Source organism: Polyergus mexicanus, unplaced genomic scaffold, assembly GCF_030449975.1.
Source record: "Polyergus mexicanus isolate NDT 795.1 unplaced genomic scaffold, iyPolMexi1.0 SCAF_9, whole genome shotgun sequence".
In the NCBI taxonomy this organism is placed as follows: Eukaryota; Metazoa; Arthropoda; class Insecta; order Hymenoptera; family Formicidae; genus Polyergus; species Polyergus mexicanus.
The window spans coordinates 9,674,761-9,701,613 of record NW_027223329.1 but is presented as its reverse complement, the minus strand read 5'-3'; the positions used below and the strand labels follow the sequence as shown (position 1 = coordinate 9,701,613).

General features: G+C 38.0%; 1 protein-coding gene across 4 annotated transcripts in view; it reads left to right on the top strand.

Moving 5' to 3' along the window:
- Positions 1–26,853, top strand: part of Alpha-man-iib (alpha-Mannosidase class II b) — a 119,995-nt gene that overhangs the window by 87,862 nt on the left and 5,280 nt on the right. For all 4 annotated transcript variants that reach the window (XM_070301793.1, XM_070301796.1, XM_070301794.1 and 1 more), the window contains 3 exons: positions 2,565–2,657; positions 12,542–12,714; positions 14,938–15,071. In XM_070301793.1, the coding sequence (XP_070157894.1) occupies positions 2,565–2,657; positions 12,542–12,714; positions 14,938–15,071 (400 nt within the window). The remainder of the gene's footprint in view (positions 1–2,564; positions 2,658–12,541; positions 12,715–14,937; positions 15,072–26,853) is intronic.

The window sequence follows — 26,853 nt, the reverse complement described above, 5'->3', positions numbered from 1 at the left end:
AGCTTAAAGTAGATCTTGTAAAACCGTACGCAGTTGCCCAAGAGAAGTGTCCTATAGGATTTGTGTCGATAAGATAGCGTTACTTCGACATCCCTCTAAGACCCGTCCGTTCGTTTTCATCCTTCCTTCCTTCCTTCCTTCCCTTCCCGGCCATCTTTCTAACAATAAGATCGCTCTCTATCCTTCGAGGAATTATCCTCCTCTTCCGGGATACTACGTAAAACGCTTCATCTTCATTCGCTACCGTGTACCAAAAGAAAGTTGGACGGGCGGGATAGTTAGTATACAGACTAAAAGAACAGTTTTTCCTATGATCGACGGACATCGTCGCAATTTCGTTAAAGACAGCTCGCGTTAAAAGACTATAAAATTGTTCCATTAAATGCGAAAATTTTAAAGCAAAATTCTGACAAGTTCTTTAGAACTGTATTCGTGCACGATATTATGAATTGGAAAATATATTTAAACAACTGAAATATCCGCGCAATAATATATTTAATTAGCAACTCAATTATTTACGTATTATTATTTTTTTTTTCTTAAAAAATTTGATTGGTTATCTAAATGTTTACAAATTTCGATTAAAAGAGAAAAAAAGCATTTTGATCGGATCGCGGAAGAGAAGAGCAGACAGATAGAAATCGAAGCGAGAGAATTCAGGGAATATTCTCTCTCTCTCTCTCTCCCTAAATAATCTCAGGTGAAAGAAAGTATCCCGGTCTGGATTAGGGAGCGAAGCTTTTCGATGTTTAATTAACTTGGACGGGATAAGCTCCGTTACAAGAAAGCTCGACCGATCGTCGGATAATCGGAGAGAGCTCCGTGGAAGAAGACTTTTAGAAGGAGGATATATCTCGATGAGTAGTCGGTTGGGCTCGATGGACGAGCTCTTCGCTTGGGATTTAATTTTGACTCGACTTTATCTCCGCCGTCGATCCTGGATTTATGGTGATTAATTTGCTCGCTGCTTGCTGTTGATAGAAATTAGAACCAAGTAGTATCCAGACCGGGATACTTTCTTCTACCTGAGATTATTTAGGGAGAGAGAGAGAGAGAGAGAGATTTTTCCAGCTGCTCGCTCTTAATTTTTTTTAAGTAATCGTGTCATTGTTACATTTTTCCAATTTATATTTAGCATAATTTAAGTACCAGATCCATAGATTATTTTTTTCTGTATTTATAATGCTCAGCAATTATAATTTATGCGATATTCGATTTAAAATAATTTCGATTTATGAATCTCGTATTTTACGCATTATAATCGCTATTGAGAGGGAGAGAAAGATACGCGGGTGATTAATTATTTCACATATAGAATCCAATTTTATATTCTATTGCGTAATCGTTGGAGCATTTGCGGCCAATTTGAAATAAGCTTTCGGCCATTAGAACATTATCTTGATTGATAGGTATGCAGCTAGAAGCGGCAGCAACGAAATTTGATGGATCGATCGAAATAATATCGTTCCCTCGCGCCCTGTCCAGAATTTTCCGCGGTCGCCCGGCGCACTAGAACCGGAAGTCTTCGAATTTCATGGTGTCTGTACCAATGCACGGCGCGTTCGGACTTGCGTAATCGATGTTTAGAATCGGCGGGATCGGATTCCTCGCGAATTCCAATTTCGCTCTACTTCATTACTTCCAATCCGCGAATTCGTATCATTCACGCTCGACGGTATTCAGGCGAGATATTGCTGCCTTTTATATACAAGGTTTTCGAAAAACTGCGGCATTTGGAATTTTTGCAAGTTCCACGACAAAAGTCTCAAGTTATTCCGAAGAAAACTTTTATTTATCGCCCCGATAGTTTCTAACGTTCAATATCTCGATACTTAAAGCGATAAATCACATTTTGCATGTTTAAAGTATAATTCAATTGATAAATTTTCTGGAAATTATAATACTTGTGTATTTGGATTTTGAAAAATCTTCCAATTTGTAAAAATCTTGTAAAATAACGGGAATGTTTCCTTGTTCTTGTTCGAAAATGTTTCGCTTCATTACTATTTTCGCGGGATCTCGATGGCGAAAGCGAGAGCTTTCGTGTAAAGTCAACATCGACGTTAATCGTGATTTCGCTAGGTGCGTTTACCTTATCGACAAGGTATCGCGTCAAAACTATTACCACGATAAAGCTGTTATTAACACGAGGCGATAAAAAGGAACAACGCACGCGAGGTTGCGGGAAAAAGACGAAAGTCGCGAATAAAGATTCGCGTTTACACGATATATTTAATCGTTGCTTAATTCTCAAAGACAGAAATTTAATTCATAAACGCGCGAAATCTAGTTAAATTAAAAACCAACGATCGATTAATCTGTTCGCACGAAATTATCAACATCCGTCAACTTCTAACTTCGCTTGACGAAAATGCAACAGCATATATATACATACATTATATATGTGCAATGTATACGTTACTTTATCTTGTTCTCTCTGTACTTTTGTTATATACGCGGCGAGCGAAATTTACGTCCTCGCGGCTTTCGTTTTATTAGCCGGTGTAGCAATATCCGGTTGTGTAACACGAAATTTCTCACGGTTGTTTACCCTTCTGTTGCAGCCCTCATGGATGCGGAGTCGGGAATATTGGGACGACAGCTTCGAGGCGCGTTTCGCGGAGCTGCGAAAAGATCCGACGAAGCCGCCCTTGAAGGTGAGTTCGTTACATCGTGAAATATTTCATCCTCGGGTGTGTAATAAAATTGCAATTTTAAAATTGGGTTTTCCGATAAAGAAGCCTCGCTTCGCGATCGTAATCCACCAGTCATTGTGTCGAAGGTACACGATTGTGTACGAGTAATATTTATCTACGACACAACTACTTCTTAAGCTAATAATCTCTAAACAAGTGCAGGCGTATTTCAATCGTATGAGATAATCTTTTAACACATTCACCGTTGCTTTATATATAACGAGGCTGTTTTAAATATATTGTAGTATAATGGATCCGATGCAATAATGCAGCTGCGAATAAAAACGGCTGTTGCAGATGTGAAAGCGAGAGAGAGAGAGTGTAAGGGGGGAATTATTGTATAAAATTATTGGGCATGAGAGAAAAGCGTAAGACGATATAAACAGCGGAAACGTTGGGGGCGAATACGAGGTATCCGCTCGTGCAAAAGCTCTTTTCAACGTGCTTTCACGTTAATGCGCGAGCGAGGATTTACGATGCCGTGGGAGTGTAAAAAGCTCGTCTGACGCGAGAGAATCGCGAAGGAGGCTTTGTTTATGGTGTTATAAAGCATTTCGATCTTTCGGGGTTTTATCCTCACAATTTGCACACCGTGAGCGTGTCCGCTCGCTCAAATCTGTGCGACGATATTGTTTTTTTATGATTTTTTTTTCTTTTTTCCTTTTTGGACACTTTGATGATGGGAACGTATTTTTAATTTATTCTTATTGCTACATGCGCGATGTTTTATTTACCGGAGATTATGGGATGTATTTATTTTCTTATTATGAAACAATAATGTGTTGACGGAGTAAAATAACTAAGTTGATTTTTAGTGAAATAATTTAATAATATATTTTTTTATATAATCGGTTTTCTTACATTATAAATGTAAAATTGCGAAATTCATCGCACAGTCACTCGGACATTTGGAGAGTTAGCGAAATAAAAAGAAAAAGAAAGAAAAAAAGACATTTAAGGATATCTTTTACGATACTTGATCGGAGTGGAGAACACTCGCGCGTATAAGTATCGTAAGTAGTAAAGGTACTTCTATGCTCAGCCGTGCGCGACCAATCGCTAGTAACGTAACGAGTTCTTTGCCGGGTCTTGCGCTATCTACAATCGTTTTCTCTTACATTATCGAAAGGTATCGAACGAACAATTTTATCTTTCACAGAACGAGCGACTAATAAACCTTATTAATAATTAAAAACAATAAACGCGAGTATCGGTATTTTTACGCGACGTCAAATGAGATAATCGAACAGATAAACAACATGATGATCTTTTAATGATAAATTTAACAAAACTGTTAAAAATGAATATATGTATTTAATTTTATCGCGTATGCGAAATTTATTTAAAAAAAAAAAAAACATTATTTTTGCGTTTAACCGAAAGCGATCGATTATTTCGCCTGGCTCCGTTAAATCGATATCGCTAATTCCTTGGTGGCGTAATAAATTTTAAATTGCGAATCGTCCCCCTCCCCTCCCCCCCTCTGATGTTTATCTGTAAAATCATACTTATTTATCTACCTGACGGAAAACGGTAGGCACTCGGAAAAATCCCCTTTCTCCCTCCTGTTGGTATATACGGTGCTCGCGAGTAAATTCTCCATGTCGCGGTTTTCGGGTAAACCTTTGTACGGCGTCCATTAACCATCGTCTCTGGATCCACGACGGTTTGCTCTCAACAAAATCGTTTGATCAAAGCTCCAGCTCTAACAATTCTCTATTACGAATCTCGGCAATTTTCTGTTTCCGTTAATGTTTACGGTCCTTATGGTATTCGTGTACGACTACACATCTCTCAACTTTCGGTACAATTCACTCGTAGAATAATTGCTGATAATACTGTAGATTAGGGAAAAATAAAGTTTCGAAACGAATGAACGCGTTGATAATATCGTATTCCGTATATTTGAAAAATGATAAAAAGAAAAAATGAGATTCTCGTATGTGCGTGTAATACGATATTTAATCTAAAAGTGGAGCATGTGCGTAGTATGCAAACGACGTTATCGCACCAAGCGTTAATGTTACATAACGCAGTTTTATAATTTGTTTTCCGGAACGTTTTTATTTTTTCATTTTCGTGTCATTTTTGAAGTGATGCGATAAATTAGCAGCGCTTCTCTCACGCGTATTATACGCGATTTTAATATTTTTCTACTGTAAAATTGTGACCGCATCAACGTGACATGACGCGAGGCAACGACGGGTAATTAGGCGAAAGGAAGAAGGAATTCTTCGGGTAATCGCGCGGAAAATCTCGAATATGTAAAATTCATCCGCGAGGAAGAAGAGAAAAAGAGGAGGAAGAACATTTTTCGATCCGTCTCGAAGGAAATAAGGCATTCGAAAATGAATTTCTAGCGATCCTCCGCGTACTTCGGAACCTTCCTGCGGAAGCATTATTTAAACGAAAGTTTGGCATTTGATACAGTATCGATCGTATACGAATGTATAAACGGAAAAGAATGAAAAATCTACAAGTACGAAGTATTTTCTTTACACGTGTTAAATAATTTTTCAAATAAAACGGACAGCGCTGAAACAGCGCTTGAAATCCTCTGTTTTTCGTTTCAATCTCTCTGGAAAAAGCAGCGGAGTTTCAGTAATTACAGGTTCTTGCGTTCTTCTGCAGATGTTGTCACGAGAGCTGCTACAATGGCCGTCTCGTGCTTCCTATGGTAAAAGTCGTCGGGTGCCTCGGTATAATTGCTTTCTCGCGCGAGGTATACTCTCCTCGCTTTATTTGCCGTTTTATTGGCAGACTCGAGTCTTTTCGCTTTTTCCGAAGAAAATTGCAAAAGATGTAATATTTCACGATATCTCCGCGTCTCGTACACAAGACTCAGTTAAAATCGCGAACCGAGAATCTCAACGTCGTTATCAGTAAAATACTCGTTCGTTCTGCTTCTCCTCAGGTAATCCCGCGGGATTACGGATGTGGATAGCGCTGGATATCGCGAAGCTTTAAACCAACTGCTCGAGACTACTCGAGCCAACCCATCATTAAAAATCCAAACGCGATCTTTCTCTCTCTCTCTCTCTCTCTCTCTCTTGCCGCGTCACTCTTTCGAATGCGGTACAAACAGAGTTGGACGAGTACGACAATACCAGCTCATCAGTCCATTGTCGCGAAGATACAATAGTGCGGGTGGTGGTCGGCCTTCGGAAAACGTGCGCGACAATAGCGGGCAATGGGCGCGATTTCGGCGACGGAATGCATCGAATGCGCTTGTAAGTCTGCTCTTTGGGTCTGAATTCGTCCGTATTGCTACGGGGATTTAGCAATGTCGAGACCCAGGAAGGAAGGAAGGAAGCGTTTCGTCAAGTCGTATAGCGATCGCTATTGGTTTATAGAAAGTCGATCGTGCTGATAACTCTTTTCGGAGCGTTTCGTATATAGACGTTGGATAATATCTTTTTTCGAAGACACATCATATGATAATACAATAATGAAAAAGTATAAATACACATAAAATATGTTATATATATACAGGATGGGACATTTATATTGAGACATCTAAATATCTAAAAAATAAAGCAAGATAGAGAGAAATGTTTCAGACAAAAGTTGTTCGGTTCTAAGGCGGTCATAAGATGGTGCCATTAGTTTGACCTTGGGTGGAGGCGCTTCGGAGATTTCAATGTCAATCACGTTTTTTTAAACGAAGACACCCCAATTTTTTTACATAAATCGATTCCTTGCAATATTCTGCATAAAAAGTTATAGGAGTGCGATGGCCAAAAGTTTAATAGTTTACGAGATATTTTATACTTCATTTTAATACTTTACTTCGATATAATTTGACATAAACTATGAAATATCTCATAAAATTATTTATTTCGCAATAATATTATCTTAATATTTTAAGCTCAAAAAATGAGAGACGTCAATTGGTGTAAAGAAAATAAAACAAGATTGACATTGAAATCTCCGAAGCGCCTCCATCCAAGGTCAATGGCACCATCTTATGATCCCCTTAGAACCGAACAACTTTTATCTGAAACATTTCTTTCTATCTTGCTTTATTTTTTAGATATTTAGATGTCTCAATATAAATGCCCCATCCTATATATATATATATATATATATATATATATACAATATATAAAATATTATATATTATTTTTGTTAATAATTTATAGAAAAAGGACTTTCTATATAGATGTTGGATTCGCGCGTAATGTTAATTTACTGTCGGATGTGAACTGTCGATATATCCGCAAGAGCGTGTCTACATTTGCGGAATCTTGAAGACGAATCCGGTAGCTCACGTCGATAAGCCAATTACGTCTATATATCATCTGACGCATTTGAGGGATTCGTTAACGAAGTTTCTGCCGTAGCTTCTCAAAAAACATATTCACATTTCCATATACTATGTCTCTTTTAAAAGGATATGACGCGAACATGTAATGGTCGTAATATGACTATAAATATGCAGTTTTCGAATCTAGTCCTGTAACATTGAATTAAACGTAAGAGAACAATGTTTTATTTTGCGGACATTGAATCTCTCTTTTAATTACAAAAAGATGTTTCAATATTAAAGAAGCTTGAGAAAAGATGGACGCTGATCAGTTATATCACATCGTTATTGCGGGATAATTTTTCTTCCATAAAAAAATCGAATACGCTATATGTTATTATGGAATGCATTATCGACGAACATTCTCATTCCGTTTTCTTCGGTTTATCATCTATTTTCCGGTAAAATGCCAAAACTTTAACGCGCGTTCCATTCTCGCATCTCGTATTTGCTCCTTTGGTCGCGTTGTTTACTCCTTCGACGGTGCTATTTCATACTCGGTCCATGTATAAATAGCGCAATCCGACGATTTACATTCAAAGCCCTCGAACAAAGTGGCAAGCCTTACTCGGGAAAATACTCGGAATTATTTGCATTCTCCGGGAGAAACGGGCCAACTTTTTGCATCAGATTCCTCCTTCCGGGGGCCAATCAGGATCGTGACGTTGCGAATATTTATAACATCGGATAATAATAATAAATTGGGTCACCGGTCTAAAAGAAGAGAGCAGTAATAAATAATAGTAGCAGCTACATTGAAGCTAATCCTTTTTTACGCGATAACGTTTCGCGACGAAACAATTTTACTTCTCTTCAAAGAAAAATCTTATAATAAAAAATTAATAAAATTTATTTTGACAAAATTTATGACTAGAGATCTTTTATTAGATCGTGATAGAAAATTTTGATTAAAAAAAAAAAAAAAAGTTATTTTCGAGATGAAATAAAATAAAATAGCTGCTATCCGTTACTTGTGGGAAATAAAGCTTACATAAGACGTCCCGCGTATAATACAATAATAATTTTTCTACGGCGTATGTCGTATAGCGAGGACTTCCTAAGAGAGTTATTTACATTGCCGCGAAACTACGTGGAAGTTGCAGCCGGTAACTACATATCTCCAAAGTTGGGGCTTTACTGCTGCGAGATTCGAAAAGTTCGGTGCTCCGTTACAGTGTTAACGGTGCTCCTTGACTAAATTTTTAGCGTTAACCTACAAGAAGATATATGTGATCCTGCAGCACATATTTTTTTTTACGTTGTCGCGTTTTTTTTCTTATTGAAATTACAATTTTCTTATTGAAATTGAATAAAATAAAATACAATTTTATCACGAGATCTGTTTGATAACTAGAACAAAAGGCAGGAAAAGGCTATGTAAATCAAAGATGAAAATGTATAATTCATATGTAATTTTTGCATATTTTAATTACATTTAAATAAATCATTCTTTAGTTTCATTTCATAATTGTGATATTTGTCAGTATACGTCGTTCTCTTTAATGCTAGTTTATTTTGTCGATTATTTCTGTACAAACGCGGCCGCGGCCATTTGAATTTAGTGCTACATATTAAGAAAAATCAAGCTTTTCTGTGTATCGTTAGATGAGAAAACGTTGGAGTTTGCGCGTATAGGAGCTAATGTTGATTTAAAAAGCTGCGATAGAGTTTAACAAGATTAAGTTTGTATTCTGAAGCGAAGGGAGCGTGCATTCGAGCAGAACGATAGGGCTTCGATTAACCCCGATCGAGTCCTCGATCTCGAGACTTACTTTCTTGGAAACGATCCGTAAAAAGGTGGGACGCGTAAACAACATATCCGCAATTTCGCCTCAAGATGAGACGCATCTTTCTTTCAATGTTCTCTCTCTCTCTCTCTCTCTCTCTCTCTCTAGGATTATATAATCAATACTCGTAAAAAAAATTAAAAAGGAAAGTTTTTTACTGTCTTATCAGCCTATTCGGCTGATTCGACGCAGTGCCAGATACAATATAATGAAACGATTCTGGACTGATCGTCGGATCGTATGTCAAAAACCACCCCCAATTTCGTCTTACGATTATCTGAATTTTTTTTATCCACGTCGCATTTTTACGGGTGTGTCTCGATCGATGCGGGGAACGAAGCGGCGTTTCGTTAGGTCCGCTTTAAAGGTAAAAGTCGTGCTTTCAGCATTGATTCGGAAAATTTCACATTTCCTCTTTTCCTGATATTACATTATCCTCACCACCACATGCTTGCTTCTGCGTATTATTTTATCATCAAGATAGAAAGGAAGAAAGTTTCAAGCACGACAATATGTCTATCGCGATCGAAAAGTGTGCGTGTGTTCTCCGTGTGGTCTAATCTAAAATTATTCTATCGTATCCGTGAAAATGTATTTCCGCTGTATCTCCACGACGATAATAATTAATATTCGATGCAGTTAACGGCCGCGCGACAATCGCCCTCTCTCCGATCGAAACGCTCTCTCGCGCTTCAATCTGCATTCCAATTCGGTCCCGAAGGGTTCGGATGGCAATCTCGAGCGGAGAACGGAGACGTGATTCCGCGCGGCAAGGCTCCAATCTTCCATCCGATGTCGCGGTTAAGAGCGATAATAGCGATCCCGGCAAGTAGCTGGGGCGAAGTTACCGTCGAGGTGACAAAGTACACGGGGGTTGTGCGAGCGGAGAGAGTAAAAGGGGGTGAAAGGGCGAACCGGACGATCGTCCGCTACGCCTCTGCTCGCCTCCGGTCGTGCCGGGCGGAGAACAGGCGAGGGCAAAAGGGCCAGGGGTGTATTAAAGGGGCGCCGTGACCCGACGTGCTTGTCTCATGCATACCAATAAGCTCTCTCGGCTGTGCCGCGTCTCGTGTGCACAGCCGAGGCGAGTATCCGCCTGCAGTTTGCCAGTAACTTCGCTTATTTGTCCTGTGAAATGGATCCCGCGTCGCCGTTAGCTCTTGACTATTCGTAGTCGTGATCAAGATTAGCGCCAGTACAGTAATAGTGTATTCCGCGAATGTATGAATTTAATTGTTATTATTGAAATTATTTATTAAGCACTTTCTCAAAGACATCTACCGAATACATAATAAAGATTAAATTATATTAAATTAAAATATGTATATTATTACTTGTAATATTATATTAAAATGTGTTATGCTTTAATATAAAACGGATAATTTTCCGTATGTGTCATCTTCCTTTAAAATATTGAACGAAGACGTATAGAATTCTAACTTCTCTTATATATGTACAATATATATTCTTTTGACAGAACAAATAGCGGAAATGAAAAATAATTCGCGGTAAACAATACGCGGGAAAATAAGCTTGTCTGTCGTTGTAGGAGAGATACGCTCGACGAAACGAATTTTGATTAACGAGAGGGAGGGAGAGAGAGAGAGAGAGAGCTTTCGCGAATTCGGAAGCGCGTTCCGCGCGAGAGAACGCTCCAATTTGTCCGCGTAGTGAGCGCGAAATGAAATTAAGGCCGACGCGAATTTGATCAGCGGGCGGTCGAAATCTCGGTGAAAATGCGGAGCTCGGACGAGAAACAGTCAGCGGGACGACGACTAATGACAGTTACCGCTGCGAGTCGATTCTCGTTTAAAAGATTCACGCCACCTCGTGTAGCTCGCAAATCGAATATTCGATCGATTTTTCCCCAAAGTACTTCCGCTCCATTCGCAGAGAACGAAAAACCAAAGTTCGTCTACTCTCTGGAGACTCGTGACTTTTAAGTGAAGCCAACGTAAAAATTTTAAGTCTCCGATACGCAGTTTAAAAATCGAAAAAAAGAAAACATTTATGCCACAATTTTATACGTATGTTTACATATAATATCATAATACTGTCCAAACATATATATATATATTTTACTATATTTCTTATTCACAAAAACTAGAGATACGTCATCTAATAACTGTTGAAAAATTCAATGCATTATACGCGAAAGATTGGACAGCCGCTGAAAGTGTCTCGGATTCGCGCATTAAAGGAGATGTAAACCTGGGTGCAGGATTCATTATCGTCCACTGACGCGTTCCAAATTACATAAATTCGCCGGCGACAACGCGTAATAAATTTCGCGCGTTGCGTCGAGCGCGATGTTGCGTCTCACGTCGTTTGAATTATTAACTCGCTATGACCGGTATATGTATATCAATTATGCAATATTGACACTGTCGTTTCACGTGATTACGGGGACAGCTATTACGATCGAGTTATCTAGGACCTGCAACCAATTAAATTTCAAAGTATTCTCTGCACGAATACATAACAAGAGGGAAGGGAATCGAATCTCGATTTTATAAAGAAAATAAGTAAAACATTAAAAAATTATAAAATACAATATATGTATCGCTTTTGATAAAACATTCATGTATCACTAGTGATAAGATAAAAAAATTTATATTTACGGTAATTCACGTAAAAAAATATATTTCCTACAAATTGAAGTGTTGACATTATGAAATTATTCTTACTATAATTATTAGCTTGCGAAAGAAATTTATAGTCGCGAAAACATTGGCATTTCGCTTGCGCGATTTAAAAATCTGGTGGCACTTTAATCGCATTCCCGCGCGAAATATTAGCAACAAAGCGAGCAGCAATAAAATCGTGCAATAGCGTACGCCCGTACAGTCGAATCTGTAAACAAAATAAAAAAAAAAAGTCTCGTTTGCACTCCACTTGACAAATATCGACACTCGAGACAGATTGAAACACTTTTTGAACACGGCCGAGAAAAAAAAGAGACAGCCAGATCCATCATAGATAAACTAATAAATTTTGTGCGAATCGACCGTACAAGTTCACTCGTCGAATTAGAGCAATGATGAGACGCGGCATTGTATCAATTACACACCATCGTTATAATGTCGTCAAGCCGATGTCGATGTAGCGCGCGCTAATTAACGAATCTTCATGAATCTGTCGGGTTGTTACCGTCGAAAATTGAGAGCGGACTCGATGAACGAGTGCGAGAATTAGATGGCCGATATAGAACGTTGGCGCCGTCTGTCCCGCATCGATTCGATCAATAATTTCGCCTTAATGACGACTGATGAACGGCGAATTAATTTATAGAGATTATCAGGTTCATAGATAACAGCTTCTTATATGTAAAACATCTTTTTGTCGTTTTCAATTAATTTTTTCAACAAATTGAATCGTTGAAAATTCAGCTCTATTATTACTATACGTTACCAGAAAGCAAATTTTGAGCAGCGCATTTCTTGTACGTGTAAAAAATTCTGATGGCACGAGACGAAATTCAAAAAATAATACGATAACTATAATATAAAAAAGAATAATGATAATAAAAAGTTTGTTATACTCTTCTTTATTTAACAAACCAAAGTAGCAGCACGTGTGATTTCTATCAATAGCTCAATTAATTATTCTTTTATCAAGCTCAACGAGGCTAGCGGCTATATTCTATTAGATTCGCTTCACGCGAAAGGCGAGGCATTAACTTCCATGCGATAGCATATTTTCTATTTGTAGCACGTTTCTGATAAAACGATGGTCGCGTTTCTCCGTTGCAGGTTATCCTTGTGCCTCACAGTCACACCGATCCGGGATGGTTGAAGACATTCGAGCAGTACTTCCACAGCTCCACGCGGAGCATCCTAAACAATATGGTCTCGAAGTTGCAGCAGTGGCCAAACATGACCTTTATCTGGAGCGAAGTCTCGTTCTTGTCACTATGGTGGGACAGGTGAGTGCCTGCTATACGCGTATACGCAAAATATATTTTTTTACACGCGAAATATTTTGCGTGTAAAATAAAAAAGAACCTCAAACGCCAACCATCAAAGAATACATGGAAATATATTTATTTTTCAAGTCATAATATTAATAAAATTAATCGGCTCAGATTTTGCATTTTTTATAATTGAGATAAAAATGTTAAAGTAATTATAAAAGTAACTAATAAATAGATTATGAAATGAATAATATTGACAATGATAAACAAATAGAAATTGAGTAAAATTGCTATTTCAAAATAACGTTCTGAAAATTTCTGATAAAGGAGCGATCGTTATTTTCGAAATTCGGATTCGCGAGTAATAGTCAACATCGCCTTTCTAACGATTTAGTTCTTGTGAATCTTTAATATACGCTCGTTGGTTTCTGCATTCATAATGAAAGATAAACTCTGGTCAATGTATTAAGTAAACCACGATTCTCCTGCGAGCATCTCTCTTTCCTTTTCTTCTCTTTCTCTCAAAGTGAATTATAAAATATGACTCGAAATGACTAACATTCTCGTATAATTACATGTCTGATAACATGTATAACGTTGTCCTAAATTTTAATTGGCGACTGAAAAATAATCGATAATTAATTTTTGCATTCGTAATCAAAGACAAACGCCGGCTTCTGTATTAAGTAAATCGCGAGCTCGTCGCGCAAACATATATATATATTTACAATATCTCGAGATGGATTGTCGTAAAATAGGTCATTGAAAAGAAAAGAGCGGATTGTATCGAGGGTAGTGATTCTCTTAGCACTTGGCGCGAAAGAACGGGAAACGGAAACCTGAGAACAACGAGGGGCGGGAAACTTTTTCTCTTTTTAACGAGCCATGCATGAAGTAGGGACGAAGAAGACGGAGAAGTGTCGCGAGCATAAAAGTGAATTCCGAGATGGGAAACGAGAGAGGGAAGAGATAGAGGAGGGGCGGACGAAATGATAAGTTTCTCAGACGAGTTTCGTAGTGGATCTCGCTTTCATTACTTCCTTCTAGGAAGAGAATGAGATGCAAAGGTTTGCTGAAAAGTAATTTTTACTCGAGAATTTAGTCACCCTGCGAATCTATACGGTTTTACTGGATCAGTGAGAAGAGAAACGGGAAGAAGGAAAAGTACTTGCAAATCGTTGAATACGATCCGAACGTAAAAAAAAAAGCGGAAAAAAATTAGCTAGCTATATAACTGATCGAAGATTTTCGTTTGTCAAAATTATTATGTTTTTCCTTATAAAATTTGTATACTCTATAATTAAATTTTATCCATTTTTAGAAAATTTCGATTAATTATAGTTTGCATTTAATCATATATATAGCCTTTCTCTTCTAAAATCAATTTTATATTTGATTTTAGGTGATTTCATATTTCGTAATTTGATAATATTGTATTTCATTTTCACATTCTGCATTTTATTTTGATACTCTCGTGGATTCAAATTTCATATGTAACCAATCACCATTTACATCGACCACGTGCCCCTAAAGCCTGAAGAAAACGTAAAACGCCAAGAAACCGTAACGGTATGCGTCGCGAGTTTCGGAGAGTATAAAAAATTTATTATATCGGTGGCGGTGCAGTTTAAACAGAGCCGCGTCGAGGAAAGCTCATCTCCAAAACGCCCCAGTTTGGCCTGGGCGTAACCACCTTAGCCTTAGCGACCTTAAACCAACCTACTAGTCACTGGGGAAAACAGAGAAAGAGAGAGGGAGAGAGACGTATAGCAGGTGGAATCCGTGGCGGCTTTATGGTCGACATAAACGACGTAATGTGGAAACCGCCTTCGGATAGGGTAGGTTATATAGGTCGTACATAACATTCTCTCGGACGCACAAATCACGTAAATCCTAGTCGAGGCTGAAATGGGACAACGGCGACGGCGATAAATATGATTCGCGACCCGAATTGCGTGATGGGTAATATAAAACAAGCGCGACAGGACAAATCACAAATCGAGAATGATTAAATTTGACTGGTTGATTCAGAGATGGAACGAAATCGATTATTCACGATCAAACACGCGGGATATAAAGAGATCACATTCATCCATGTGTCAATTGTATTTGTTTATCACAAAATTGCATTTATTGTATTATATTTATCATTAAATCTAAATACTTAATATTGAAATTAAATTTTATTTTATTGCCGTTATCTCATAATGATTAAGTATCATTCTTGCTTTCTAGTGCTCATCCGACGAAGAAGATGGTCGTGAAAAGATTAGTCAAGGACGGTCGACTGGAGATGACCACCGGTGGCTGGGTTATGACCGATGAAGCGACATCCCACATTTACGCCATGTTGGATCAACTTATCGAAGGTAAATACATGCAGAGAACGAAGTAAACACGCGCTTTCTCTAAATAGGAAAGATAAAAATTTAAACTATTCCTAGTGATTTAAAAAGTTGTTAGAGAGCAGATAAATAATAAGAATTAAACAAATCTGTGTACATTTGAAAAGACAAAAATTTTTATTAACATGGAAAAACATGAGAAGAAAACGAAACGATTACGAAACCGATATGGACTTGAAAGTTGAATAGTAGAGTTAATAGTAAGGAAACGCGTTAATATAAAACGTCCAATTGTATTACTAACGTTACACGAAGCTCGCTAAAGAATACGAGAATCCCCTCGCCAAACTATCGATCGAATCGTGTGAAAGGATCGCGTGAAAAGGCGAGCGGAAGGATCGAGCGTATGACGAGAGAAGAAAGAATACCCTTTTCCCTCCAACGATATAAAGATCAAGCAGAGGCGCCCGAAAACATTCTATCGACAGCCAAAAGAACGTCGGAGAATTCCGGTTATCGTAGGGTTAGATAGGTAGCTAGGTGAGATATCCCTCACGTTTGCTAGCCAAACGTCGATCGGCAGGAAGCAATAAGGATCCCCGCCGATGCGCCGCGGAAGGAAGAAGATTCGAATGGATAGAAAGGATTTCTCTCGTCTTACCACATTGGAGAGGAGGAGAAGGCAGTAGAGTAATAAGACGATGGGTGCAAGCGGGTCTCTCAACGTCTCCTTCGTCCTTTCGGAGCCGCCTGATTACGATTTCCTCTCCCTTTTTGCTCTCTCTTCTCTCGTCGTCGCAATAAGGAGAAAAAGGATGCTTCTCGCTCATGCTCGGTTACTTTGAGAGATTTTAAAGAGTCCTCTCGTGGAAATTTTAATCGGTGTTGATTACCTTTTCTCTCTGCGAATGTTTTCTCTCGCGTGCTGCATCGGTGGGATATCACAACCTACGTACCCTTTTCTCTTTCTCTCTCACACGCGCGTTTTCCTTCCGCCCATTACGTAGGGGTTGAAGGAGTAATAACTATTATCGTACATATGTCGCGTATTATACCATGACCTGCACGATTATTCCTAATGCCTGCCGGCGTTTCTCGAATATAGTCGAGTCAGGTATATCGCGACACGGCGCAATATGGGGCACGTTTTTGCACGGGAATCTCTTGAAAATTCAATATGAGAAAAGGCTGCCGCCACAAAGCGCGAGCCGAGAGAAGGACGAGCTCGGATAGAATTGCTTTTGTAATATATGTAAATGTTACAATTATATTAAAGAGCAAATCGGGAGGAGAGAATCAAATAATCTTCTAGATTGATTTATTAAACTCGAAACTGTCGTCAATTTTTTCAAGTTGCTTCAATTTTTAAATAAATTATTAATTATTATATATTTGGGGAAAATTATTAACACTTATAAGTGACATTTCTTTTTTTATACGGTTTTTCTTAAGAAAATATTTCGAACGCGACGGTTTTGAATAAAATTTTACAATATATAAAAATTAAAATGGCAAATCGTATACGTTTAAGAAAATTAGGCATTTAATTTTACCGAAGGAATAATGCCTACTTACGATATTTCTCGATCTACAACATTCGTTACAATATTTCTTCTCTTCTCAAGTTGTTAAAGTTCTTGCCTTTTCAAAAGCAAATAATTTCTGTTCGAAATAATGTCATATGGTGTACGATGATACTGATAAATGTCGCCGCGCCGAGCACTTTGTAGGATTTTACGGAACGACAACTCCTGAAAATACGTTCAATCGTTGTTTCCTCCTCTCGTTTTTCAGTAAACAAATATTTTCTCGCCTCGCGCGAAACGATGCGCATCGCGGCGCGTATGTAACATGAAATTTCCACCAACACCCTACGAGATCATTAACGGCGGTGAGGCAGGGTGAGGGTGAGAAGAGGGATGCAACGACAAAACGTACAGCGTGTTGTGACCCCGTCGTCGCGCGGTTTCCACGTACAAAACGTGCGTACAAGTAATACGAGAGTCCTCGAGAACGAGCGACCTGCACTCGCTCTTTTGTGTTCGCATTTCGCAAATAGAAATAATTGTCGTGAATCCAGCAGAGCTTGTTTCTTTTATTTTTGTCTTTGCACGGCTATGTTATTCATTACCCCGGCACGAAAACCGAATCACCATTGTATGCGCGAGTATAGTAATTCCACCTCCGCGTAATGCGAATGTATTTTTTTTTTTTTTTTTTTTTTTAATCTCTATATTAGATATTCGTAGCAAGATATGGGATTTATTTTTCGTAGAAAATATTGTCTGTCGCGCTTTAGTTTTTTAGAGGATTGAAAAGCATTACCTTTCTAGAAAAGTATTATTTCTCATTTTTTTTTTTTTTTTTATTCATATTTTCGTAAGATATATTTTACAGGGCAATACATTGAATCGATGCAAAAAAGATCCATATATTTTTCAAATATAGAGATTCGCGAAATTTTGGGATCAAGCTTGAAAATATTAAATAAATTATTTAGAAACGTGTTTATATTATACGGTCCTCTTGTCCTTCTTTCTATTCCTCTGTACTCGTATCAGAAATTTTTATATTTCGAAACATTTTATTCGTTTTAATGAGTTGTATGTAACAGTATGAAATTTAAAACGTTAATTTTTGGAAAAGTTTACAATCACGCGCAGCGAATCTTATATCATTATATCTCAAGTCATTGCGAGTCTCGAGATTCACAGATTTACGATCCACGATTAAGTATTGCAAATCATACTAAATTTTCTCTATCGCGGTAGCATCACTGTTTATAAATGGAATTATGGAATTAAGAGCAAAGGTGGTAAATGCATAGAGCGCAAATTATGCAACGTCCAATGCGGTAGGAGGGAAACGCACGAACCCCCCTCCTCCCCTCTCTCTCTCTCTCTCTCCTTTTACAGTGATTTCGCGAGGGCGATTTTGTAGCGGCTGCATTAAATTGAAATAATGCCGCTCAGGTGTATTAACTCCTAATTATTAGACTACTGAATATGTATGGCGCGACGCGCTTGGAACGTTAAATTGCCGAGTTTTGGCAAAGCGCGGACGGCGGCCGCCACGCATTCGCCGCGTGTTGGATATAATACGATACGTATGCATTTTCGAGTGCATTACAGAACGGAGCGCGATTGCGGGCACCCCTCCGCGTTATAAACACGCGTAAATATCAAAGTGCAGCATGTTATCGTCGATTGACCGCGAGTAAGCATAAACCGCGTATCGGGGGTGCGTTAATTGTTAAAAACGTCAACATAGCTCGTGCCCGTGATTACGATTAATGTATTATCGTGTTAATCGCCGTTCTAAATCATTGATAAACTTTACGAATATTTCTTTGCAAGATTATTTGACGACTTGATACGTGTAATATAACGTATAATATATGGTATGATATACTGTATTATTATCTTTAGATTTCTCTTTCATTTCTATTGTCACTATTATAATTAAAAACATCCATTCTTAATTTTATAGAAAAATATTCCAGGCATTATTAGAAGAATAAGAAATTTATTCGTGCAATCGTATAGTAACGCTGAATAATGCGCGTTATAAAGATTGCCAAGATATTTATATCAATCTAGAAATCGTAAGGATTAAAATTTTATAAAATTAAATGTAATATATATTAATAATTATAAAATATATATAAAATATTCTACTATACGGTAAAAAGAATTGATAATATTAAATAATACTCGCATGTAACATGTAACATTCTTAAAGTTGTGTATTACAAAGGAGCGCATTCCATTTATAAGACGTTGATTTTCGAACGAAACGAATGTCTCATCTCGTAAAGTGTCTTTGAACGTCCGATTCTCGTTTAGGCCGGTGTCGCGTTAAATCCCATTCCTCTCGCCTTCCTCTTCTTCTCGTCGAGAAAATTAATTCGCGCGCGCGAGCGGCATCCACAGACGGTGTATCTCGAGGAGAGATCGTTCTCGTTTCTTCGCTGAAGTTTCACGGCGCGCCGACAAAGGAGCAATCTTTTAATAAACGACGATCGAGTATTAAAACGTAATCCCGCGTGCTGTGAACGGCGATAATATCGGGAGCGGAGGTGGACTGGCCGCCCTTTTAAACCGTGCGCTTCTTTCACGCTGTGATCGTCCCTTATTCCTCTTCTTCTACTTCTTCTTCTTCTTCTTCTTCCTCTTCTTCTTCGAGAGATACGCTCTTGTAAAGAGGAATTCGAAGGCTTCATATTTCTCTCGGGCTCGCGCATTTCCGTCTTTTATTCCGTTCTATTACGTACCGCGGAAATTGTAACGGGAAAGCGTCGTCTGTCGAGTTTCGACAAATAATTTAAAGACACACACTCCGAGATACTAGAAACTATCATGCATCACAGTGAGTGATCTGACGGAATTGATTTTTATCGTCGACGAAACATTCGTCTAATGGCTGGACTCGTCGTGGCGATCATTTCGGGATCCGCTCGTCATTCGCATCGGAACGATGAAACGCGCGTTCCATGCTCGCACTGTTTTTTCTCGAATACTGAAATCCATCGATATTTTGAGAAATTCTGCGTTCTATCATTTCACGATGCACAGAGTGATACTTAAAACACATGTTTTTTTTACTGATAAATGCGTTCGTGTAAAAGCTGGAAAATTGGCAAATAGAGAGAGAGAGAGGAGCTAGCGAAAATATTTTCAAACGGAGAAACGTTCTTGCGTATATGCTTCCCTTTTAATATAACTTCAAATAAAATACTCGTTTTTTTATTTCGCCAGATACTTTCTGTCGTTCTCCCCGATAAAGATTTTCAAATATTGAGACTTTTCGTCCGTCTCATTCTTGTATCTCGCCACGAACGTGGAAGTTAGCGTAGCCACGCTGTTGTTATTATTGCGATACGGCTATTGTTCTACGGGACTACGGAATAGTTACGGTTATGGCTCTCGACGAGACAGCACTTTGACTGAGAGAGTAGCTAGTTATACAGGCGTTTCCGTTGCTCGTCGCACCTCGAAGCGCGCGCGAAATTCCCGCCGTTAAAAAGATAGTCAGTCTTATTTCTCGCTCTTCTCGAGAGACGACGAATATACGATAATAGAGACGTTTATCTCGGGGAACGAGAGGTAAGTCATAGCGCTTCTAAACAAAGTCGATTTCAAGGAAAATTGCGTGCTAATTAATACCGCGTATCGATTTTAATAATTTAAAGTTTAATTTTATTTTATCGAAGCTATATAGACATGTATCATATTTAAAATTAACACGACTAAAATATTAATAATATTAATATTGTGAAAAATAACGTCATCAAAAGTGACGTTGACGAGAAGAATTCATTTGGAACGTTTCTTTTTTTTTTTTTTTTTTTACGTAAAACATATGACAGATGTTTCCTGTAAGCGACGTCATTTTATATCGTCGCAATGTACAATATGTTAGAGCAAATGCAATACAGATTTTTCATGATATTATATAATATATGCATTTATTTATATGCATTTATTATAATATATGCATTTATGTAATATATACATGATATATACGCAAATGTATCGCTTGAGTAAATTTCATATTGTTACGATTTCGATTTTATATCGATATACACATTGAAGAATAACAGAAGGAAGGAGATAATATGAGGAAGAAATTTATGTAAAAGTTACGTAAAGAAAAAAACCAGAAGCTATGCGTATATCACAAAGCGTATTACAATCGCGCTTGTACATATCAGATACGTAAGCCTGAGGATAATAACGGCAGATTTGCTGAAACATCGGAATAATACGGAGAGGGCTTAAGAGAGAGGGGATGGGGGTGAGGGAAGGGAGAAAGGATCTAAGAAGAAAGTGTCGTGTGCGCGCGAGTTAAAAGAGAAGAGCGATGATAATATGCGGAAAACGAAGGGTGGCGCGTTGCTCGAGAGAAAGGAAGGGTGATTACCTGAGCGGAAAAAAAAGCGGGGTGACGTGCGTTACACGCGGAAAGGAAAAACGACGCACGCCTGGACGATCACAGGAGGACGAAGAAGGAGAGAGGGAGAGAACGGAAAGTAGGCTAACGAGATCCTGCGGTGGTGCGAAGACAGTGGCAGCTTCGTCCCCTCCTTCCCCCATTTTTTTTCCTTCCGCTTGTTCAACCTTTCTCCCAACGCCCTTTTTATTCGCCATCCCTTAAACGAAAAGAGAGAGAGAGAGAGAGAAGAAAAACGTTAAGAAAAGGGGTCGACGAACATTAAGCCGTAATTAGATCCTCGAGTGTCGATCGCAGCTGCAATTGCAGTTGTTCTGTCGAGATGAGAATGCAGTATTTTGCATTCTCATCTCGACAGAACAACTGCAAAATAAGCGGATGCTGCGCGTAAAGTATTGCTGCATCCACACAGTTCCATTCCGTATTTAACACGCTAATGCGATAGTTTAAAATTTATATGCGAAAGCGCGTGTCGAACGTTTAATACGCGGTATATGTAATTATATACGCGCGAAAAATTTTCCTTTTAATTAACGAAGGGAAGATTTTATAAAACAGCAGAATCTTATTTTAGTATGTATAAAACATTTTCAATATCGATATGTTTTAATCGACTTCTATATTTTTTAGATTTTATTTCCAAAATGTATTAATTTTGAAAAACATTCTTATCGACGCGATTATATATTCATAAGGATGCACAATGTTTATTTCAAAAAAAGATACAATTTGTCTGAGAACTTGAAATATATATATATACGACGACGTAGAAAGTTTCTACGCTTTTTCTCTTCGTTTCTGTCCGACGAATTCCGGATTGCACTTCTCCTTCTGCTTGATTAAATCCGATCGTGCCATCGTGCGAGATCGGCGCAGACAAGCTGGACTCGCGTGTTGCACACACGGGAAACTTTCTGCGCCATAAGTATTCGCTCGAAAATTGCCACTGAGAAGGCCAGCAAGAGGTCTTATTTCGGAATCGAGAGATCCCCAAGAGAGAGAGAGAGAGAGAGGAGCAACGGAATAGTCGCATTCAGCCGGAGGCTGGAAAAGGAAGTGCGACGAGACAATCCCGCGAGAGATCGGACGACGCATTAGATTGCTCTGAACTCTATCCGAAACACGCCTCCGGAAATTTGAGAGAGAACTTCGAACATACAGAGTATTTCAGAATAAACCGAAGAACGTTGAATTCCGATAAAAGATTTCCCTTTAGATAAATTCAAGGTATAAATAATTGAAATAAATATATTATGGCAGAATTAATTTCTCACTAAATAATCCTTGAGAATGATAAAGCAAAATTCTTACACAAATAATTATATTCGATAAAATTTTGAAAATTGCTTTGCAATTTACGTTTATTCTAAAGTCGTACTATAATTAATATTTTTTGCTATTTAATGCAGGAGCGGAAATTATTTAGATTAAATTCTGCATAGTATTAAAGCGCGGCGCTGATTTTAGATTCGTCTTGATCAGACCGAGAGGCGCAACCACGCGGCACATTATGAACGGGGGCGGGGGGGGGGGGGCTTTTCCCGCGCGCGTAAAATTATGCATTCGGCCGCAACTGCATCCCGCAACAAATCGCGGACGTCACGCATGGCGAGCGGATCGGCATAATTTACGAGCCCGTATGCGAACGCATCTCATTCCGATCGCACCTGTTCGATCAGAATGGCTCGGCTGATATACGGCTCTGTGGTTGACCTCATTCGACGTAAGGACAATAGAGCGATCGTATCATAATGGCAGGGTGTTTGCCGATGGAAATCCGTCTCCCATGAATCATAAACACAACAAATTAATTATCCGCCTGTTTGTCTCATTTCGGATCCGAATAACATCATCGCTGTCGCGCCCCCCTCTCTCTCTCTCTCTCTCTCTCTCTCTCTCTCTTTCTACCCACCTCCCCCTTCCTTTCTCCCCTCTCCTTTCTTCCTTTCTTTTTATTTTACATAACTTAAATAAATATATTAATTCAGTTTAAATTACATGCGCGAAAATATTTTCAAAAAATGATTTTTTTTTTTTTTTTTTTTTTTTTTTTTTTTTAATAAAGAATGCAAAATGCGTAATGCAGTAAACTAATTTTTTTCTTAATTCAAAAATTCACGATGCAGCTAATGAAAAATTTTGTAAAGAATGTTATAAAATAATAAAGTAATGTAATTTACTCTACTATATTAATTATATTGTATCTTTATGTCATATTTTTATATATCTATCTCATTCATAATATCGCTTGATTTATTTTTCTGAAAAAAAAAAAAAAAAAAAAAAAAAAATTCTAATGTTCTTGCTTTATTTAATTTTTATGGATACCATATACCTTTACTCTCTCTATTCGCGTTCGCCTTCATTTCTTTTACAAACTCCGGAACTGAAAATCGATCGCGAGACTTGTGGTGCTCGAACGTGCAGCAAAGCGGAAAAATATTTTCCCGCTGTCGAGGAATACAATATTGTATATATTCGACAACAGGTATCCGAAAACAGCTCGGAGAGCCGATGTCGCGACGTCGATCGTGAGATCGAGATAAACGTCATTCCCTCCTGGCTCGCCTATAACACGCCGCAGGAACGATAATAACCGGAAGCGCATCGAAATGAGTCCATTATTACCAGGGTTGTCGCGGAATCCCTCGTTCTCGTTCGATGATACCGGTGCCTGGAAATTGACTGCTATTAACCGCGGCTTGATGCCATAAATATCACTTGAGGGTAAAATCCGTTAGTTTTCTCTCTTTGCGGTGAAACTAAATAGTCATGGTTCGTTCGCTACGATATAAAAATACTTTGATTACTCGTTATACGATATATCTTGATTTTTTTCTCTAGTATTGTTTCATATAACTCTAAAACGCGAAAAAGTTAAACCTAAACGAGATTCAAAAGTGGAACAAGGATAGACAGAAACTTAACGTCACGCGATAACGCTTTTTTAATAGCTAAATCACGATAATAATCTGAGGATAATATCTGATAAATTGACGTGATGGATATAAATCACATGTCGGTTGAGATTTTTAGATTCGTCCGTGGTAATTAATAGCTATTAATATATTTGATCCGGCGAGAGAAAATATTCTAGAGAATTTTAAAGAAAATATAAAGATGATCATAGGATTTGGAATGAAAGCAACAAGTGGCGTACGATATCTCCCATTATCGGTTGGATATAGAAACTCATTTTTTCTTTGTTTTACAAAGTGTTGAAAATTACACAATGCTCGATTTGGTAATTAATAATTGTCAACGGACGTGAGAATAGAAATCTTGTATTATTCGCGTTCTATCGTGACTTGTTCGTTAAGGGACGACTGTGTATCATATTGCAATCGAATCCAGATAATTCAAAAAACAATCTTTATATTTCAAGTAAAAGGATTAGAAGTAGAAGAATGATAAAACACCCTGAAAATTTCGACGATAAGAAAAGAAATACTTTGTGAAATTATTTATTATTTTTTGGGGGAATAAAAAAAATATTATAACCATCTTTTTATTTTCTATTTCGTGCTTGATCATTATCATTCCGATAGACTGTGCGAACCAAAAAATTTGACAAAAAAAAACTTTAAAAGGGTAAACGTTTTGTGATAAATTGAAATTGGAAATCCAAAGAGAGAATTGGCACGTCTGTTGACTTATTCCGTGCTGCAAATCCTCTCTCTATATATCACGCAGCATCTCGACATGCACTTGCACAACCTATTTCGGAGTATCAGAACGTGACCGAGCTTTTTCGAAAGTTTGTCCGTAGCTTTTTCATGCATTTCTTTCTTATCTCCAATCGTTCGTTTGCAGGGATTCGAGACATCCTGTCGAGAAGAGAATTCCATATTCCATATTCGAGTATTTTCACCTCGCTTTCTAAAACTTTATACGTCTTATACACACTTTACTACTTATTTTACGCGATTATTTTCCTCCTCGATTCAAACAGCTCGTTTTTAGAAAAGCGAGTTTATTGTTAATAATTTTTTTTTTTTTTTTTCCGATAATAAACTTAATATGTTCACGCGTTTGGTTCTTTTTTCTAAAACAGCAAATATCAATGTCGATCCTTTTGGAAAAAATTAGCTGCGCGATTATCTCGCTCAGATCTCGCAGAAATGCAGCAAATTTGCATGTGAGACATTCGCAATCTTTCAGGGTGGGTCGCGATAATTCTGTTAATGCACACATGTCGTGCAGCTCTAACGAGTTATAATCAGTCGAGCACCCGGCTGAGTACAGTTTAATGGTTTATTCCCCGCATTAGGCACCCTTTTAGTCTCTCTTTCTCACCTTGGTTTCTACCCGTATCCTCTCCTCTCCTCTCTCTCTCTCTCCATCTCTATCTCCGGACTTCCACAATAATACGAGCTCCATCGGCGGGATAGGACGACGAACGCGCAATTTGCGGCCGAGCTCTGGCTTTCTCGAATAATTGATGCAATTTCCGGGTTGCAAGCGAGCTGCGAATGACCCCGAGAATTTGGATTTTGGATGGATTCACCACCATTTGGTTGGAGATGCTCACGTCGCAAAGTGAACATTAATTTCCGCGTGCTCTCCAAACGGCATTAAATCGCGAATTTTCTAAATAGCTACATTCATATTTTCATAAATAGTTTAATAATTACTAATTTCGATCTCTAAAGCTCGTACTCGTAACTCTCAATTTAGGGGGGGGGGGGGGGAAGCTTAAAATAATATTATGAGAAAGTTATGAAAAATAGTACAATCTATATTTATTCACATTTTTATATATAAAAATATTTCTCCATTTTTGTCGACGCAACAGTATTTTTATTTTACAATTCACTGCAAATAAATACGATATAAAAGAATATAATACAATGGAAGAAATGTAATGGTTTTTCATCCAAGCGACTTAATCCGTTTGATTTATATCTTTCGCGTGCTTGGCAAATATTGTTTATTGTATATTCATAAACATTCATGAGATTATGCTAAAAACACGACTTAAACGATAAGCGATGATAACGTACACGAGCGCGTTTTATTGTCGCGACTACGTGAAAAGACAGAGAGAGAGAGAGAGAGAGAGAGAGAGAGAGAGAGAGAGAGAGAGATATTGCGGGATATCGTCTAACTACCGTTGACTTTAGGCTAATTCTATTAACCATCCCCGGTGAGTCTACCCGCGTTCTCTGCTCCCGTTCCTGTGGGATTAATTTCGCGGCTTCGTTCGCCAGCCAACGCCGTAAGTTTCCGCCTTGTCTAGTCCTATCCGGCCATGATCGACGACCCTCTTCCCTAACCGCGGCGACGACTTTTTCGATAAGTCCGATGTTTCTTATCCGCTAATGATATATATTTTCAATCGTATTTATACCTTCTTTCTTTGTACTTGCCAATTTCGATCTACGGACTACTCCGTTCCGACTCTGATCTTTATTTATTTTTATTTTTGCAATTAACTAATAGGATACATCCTATATTTTAGATTAAAAATATTCGTCGAACACAAAAAAAAGAAATACAAATTATGAATGTTATAAGAGACTTTTAAATATGGAATTCGGATGCATATTTTGTAAAAAGATCGAGGACGAGTCTTCCCCAAGATTGGCTGTTTTACATATTTTATATCATTCCGATGATGCTTAGAGATTTTTTCAAGGGTGATATATTTCTTTATTCATTTTATTAAATTGTTTATTCCTTCAATAATTGATATTGCATAGGCAATCGGGTTAAATCTATATTTTCCATATGCATTAATCATCGCTAGAAGGGATGCAAATTAATGCATACTATAAAAAAATCAGCAGACGCGGCTTTTACGATATATGCTATTCACAATTAAGTCGTAGATTAGTTTTAGCAGATTAAACGA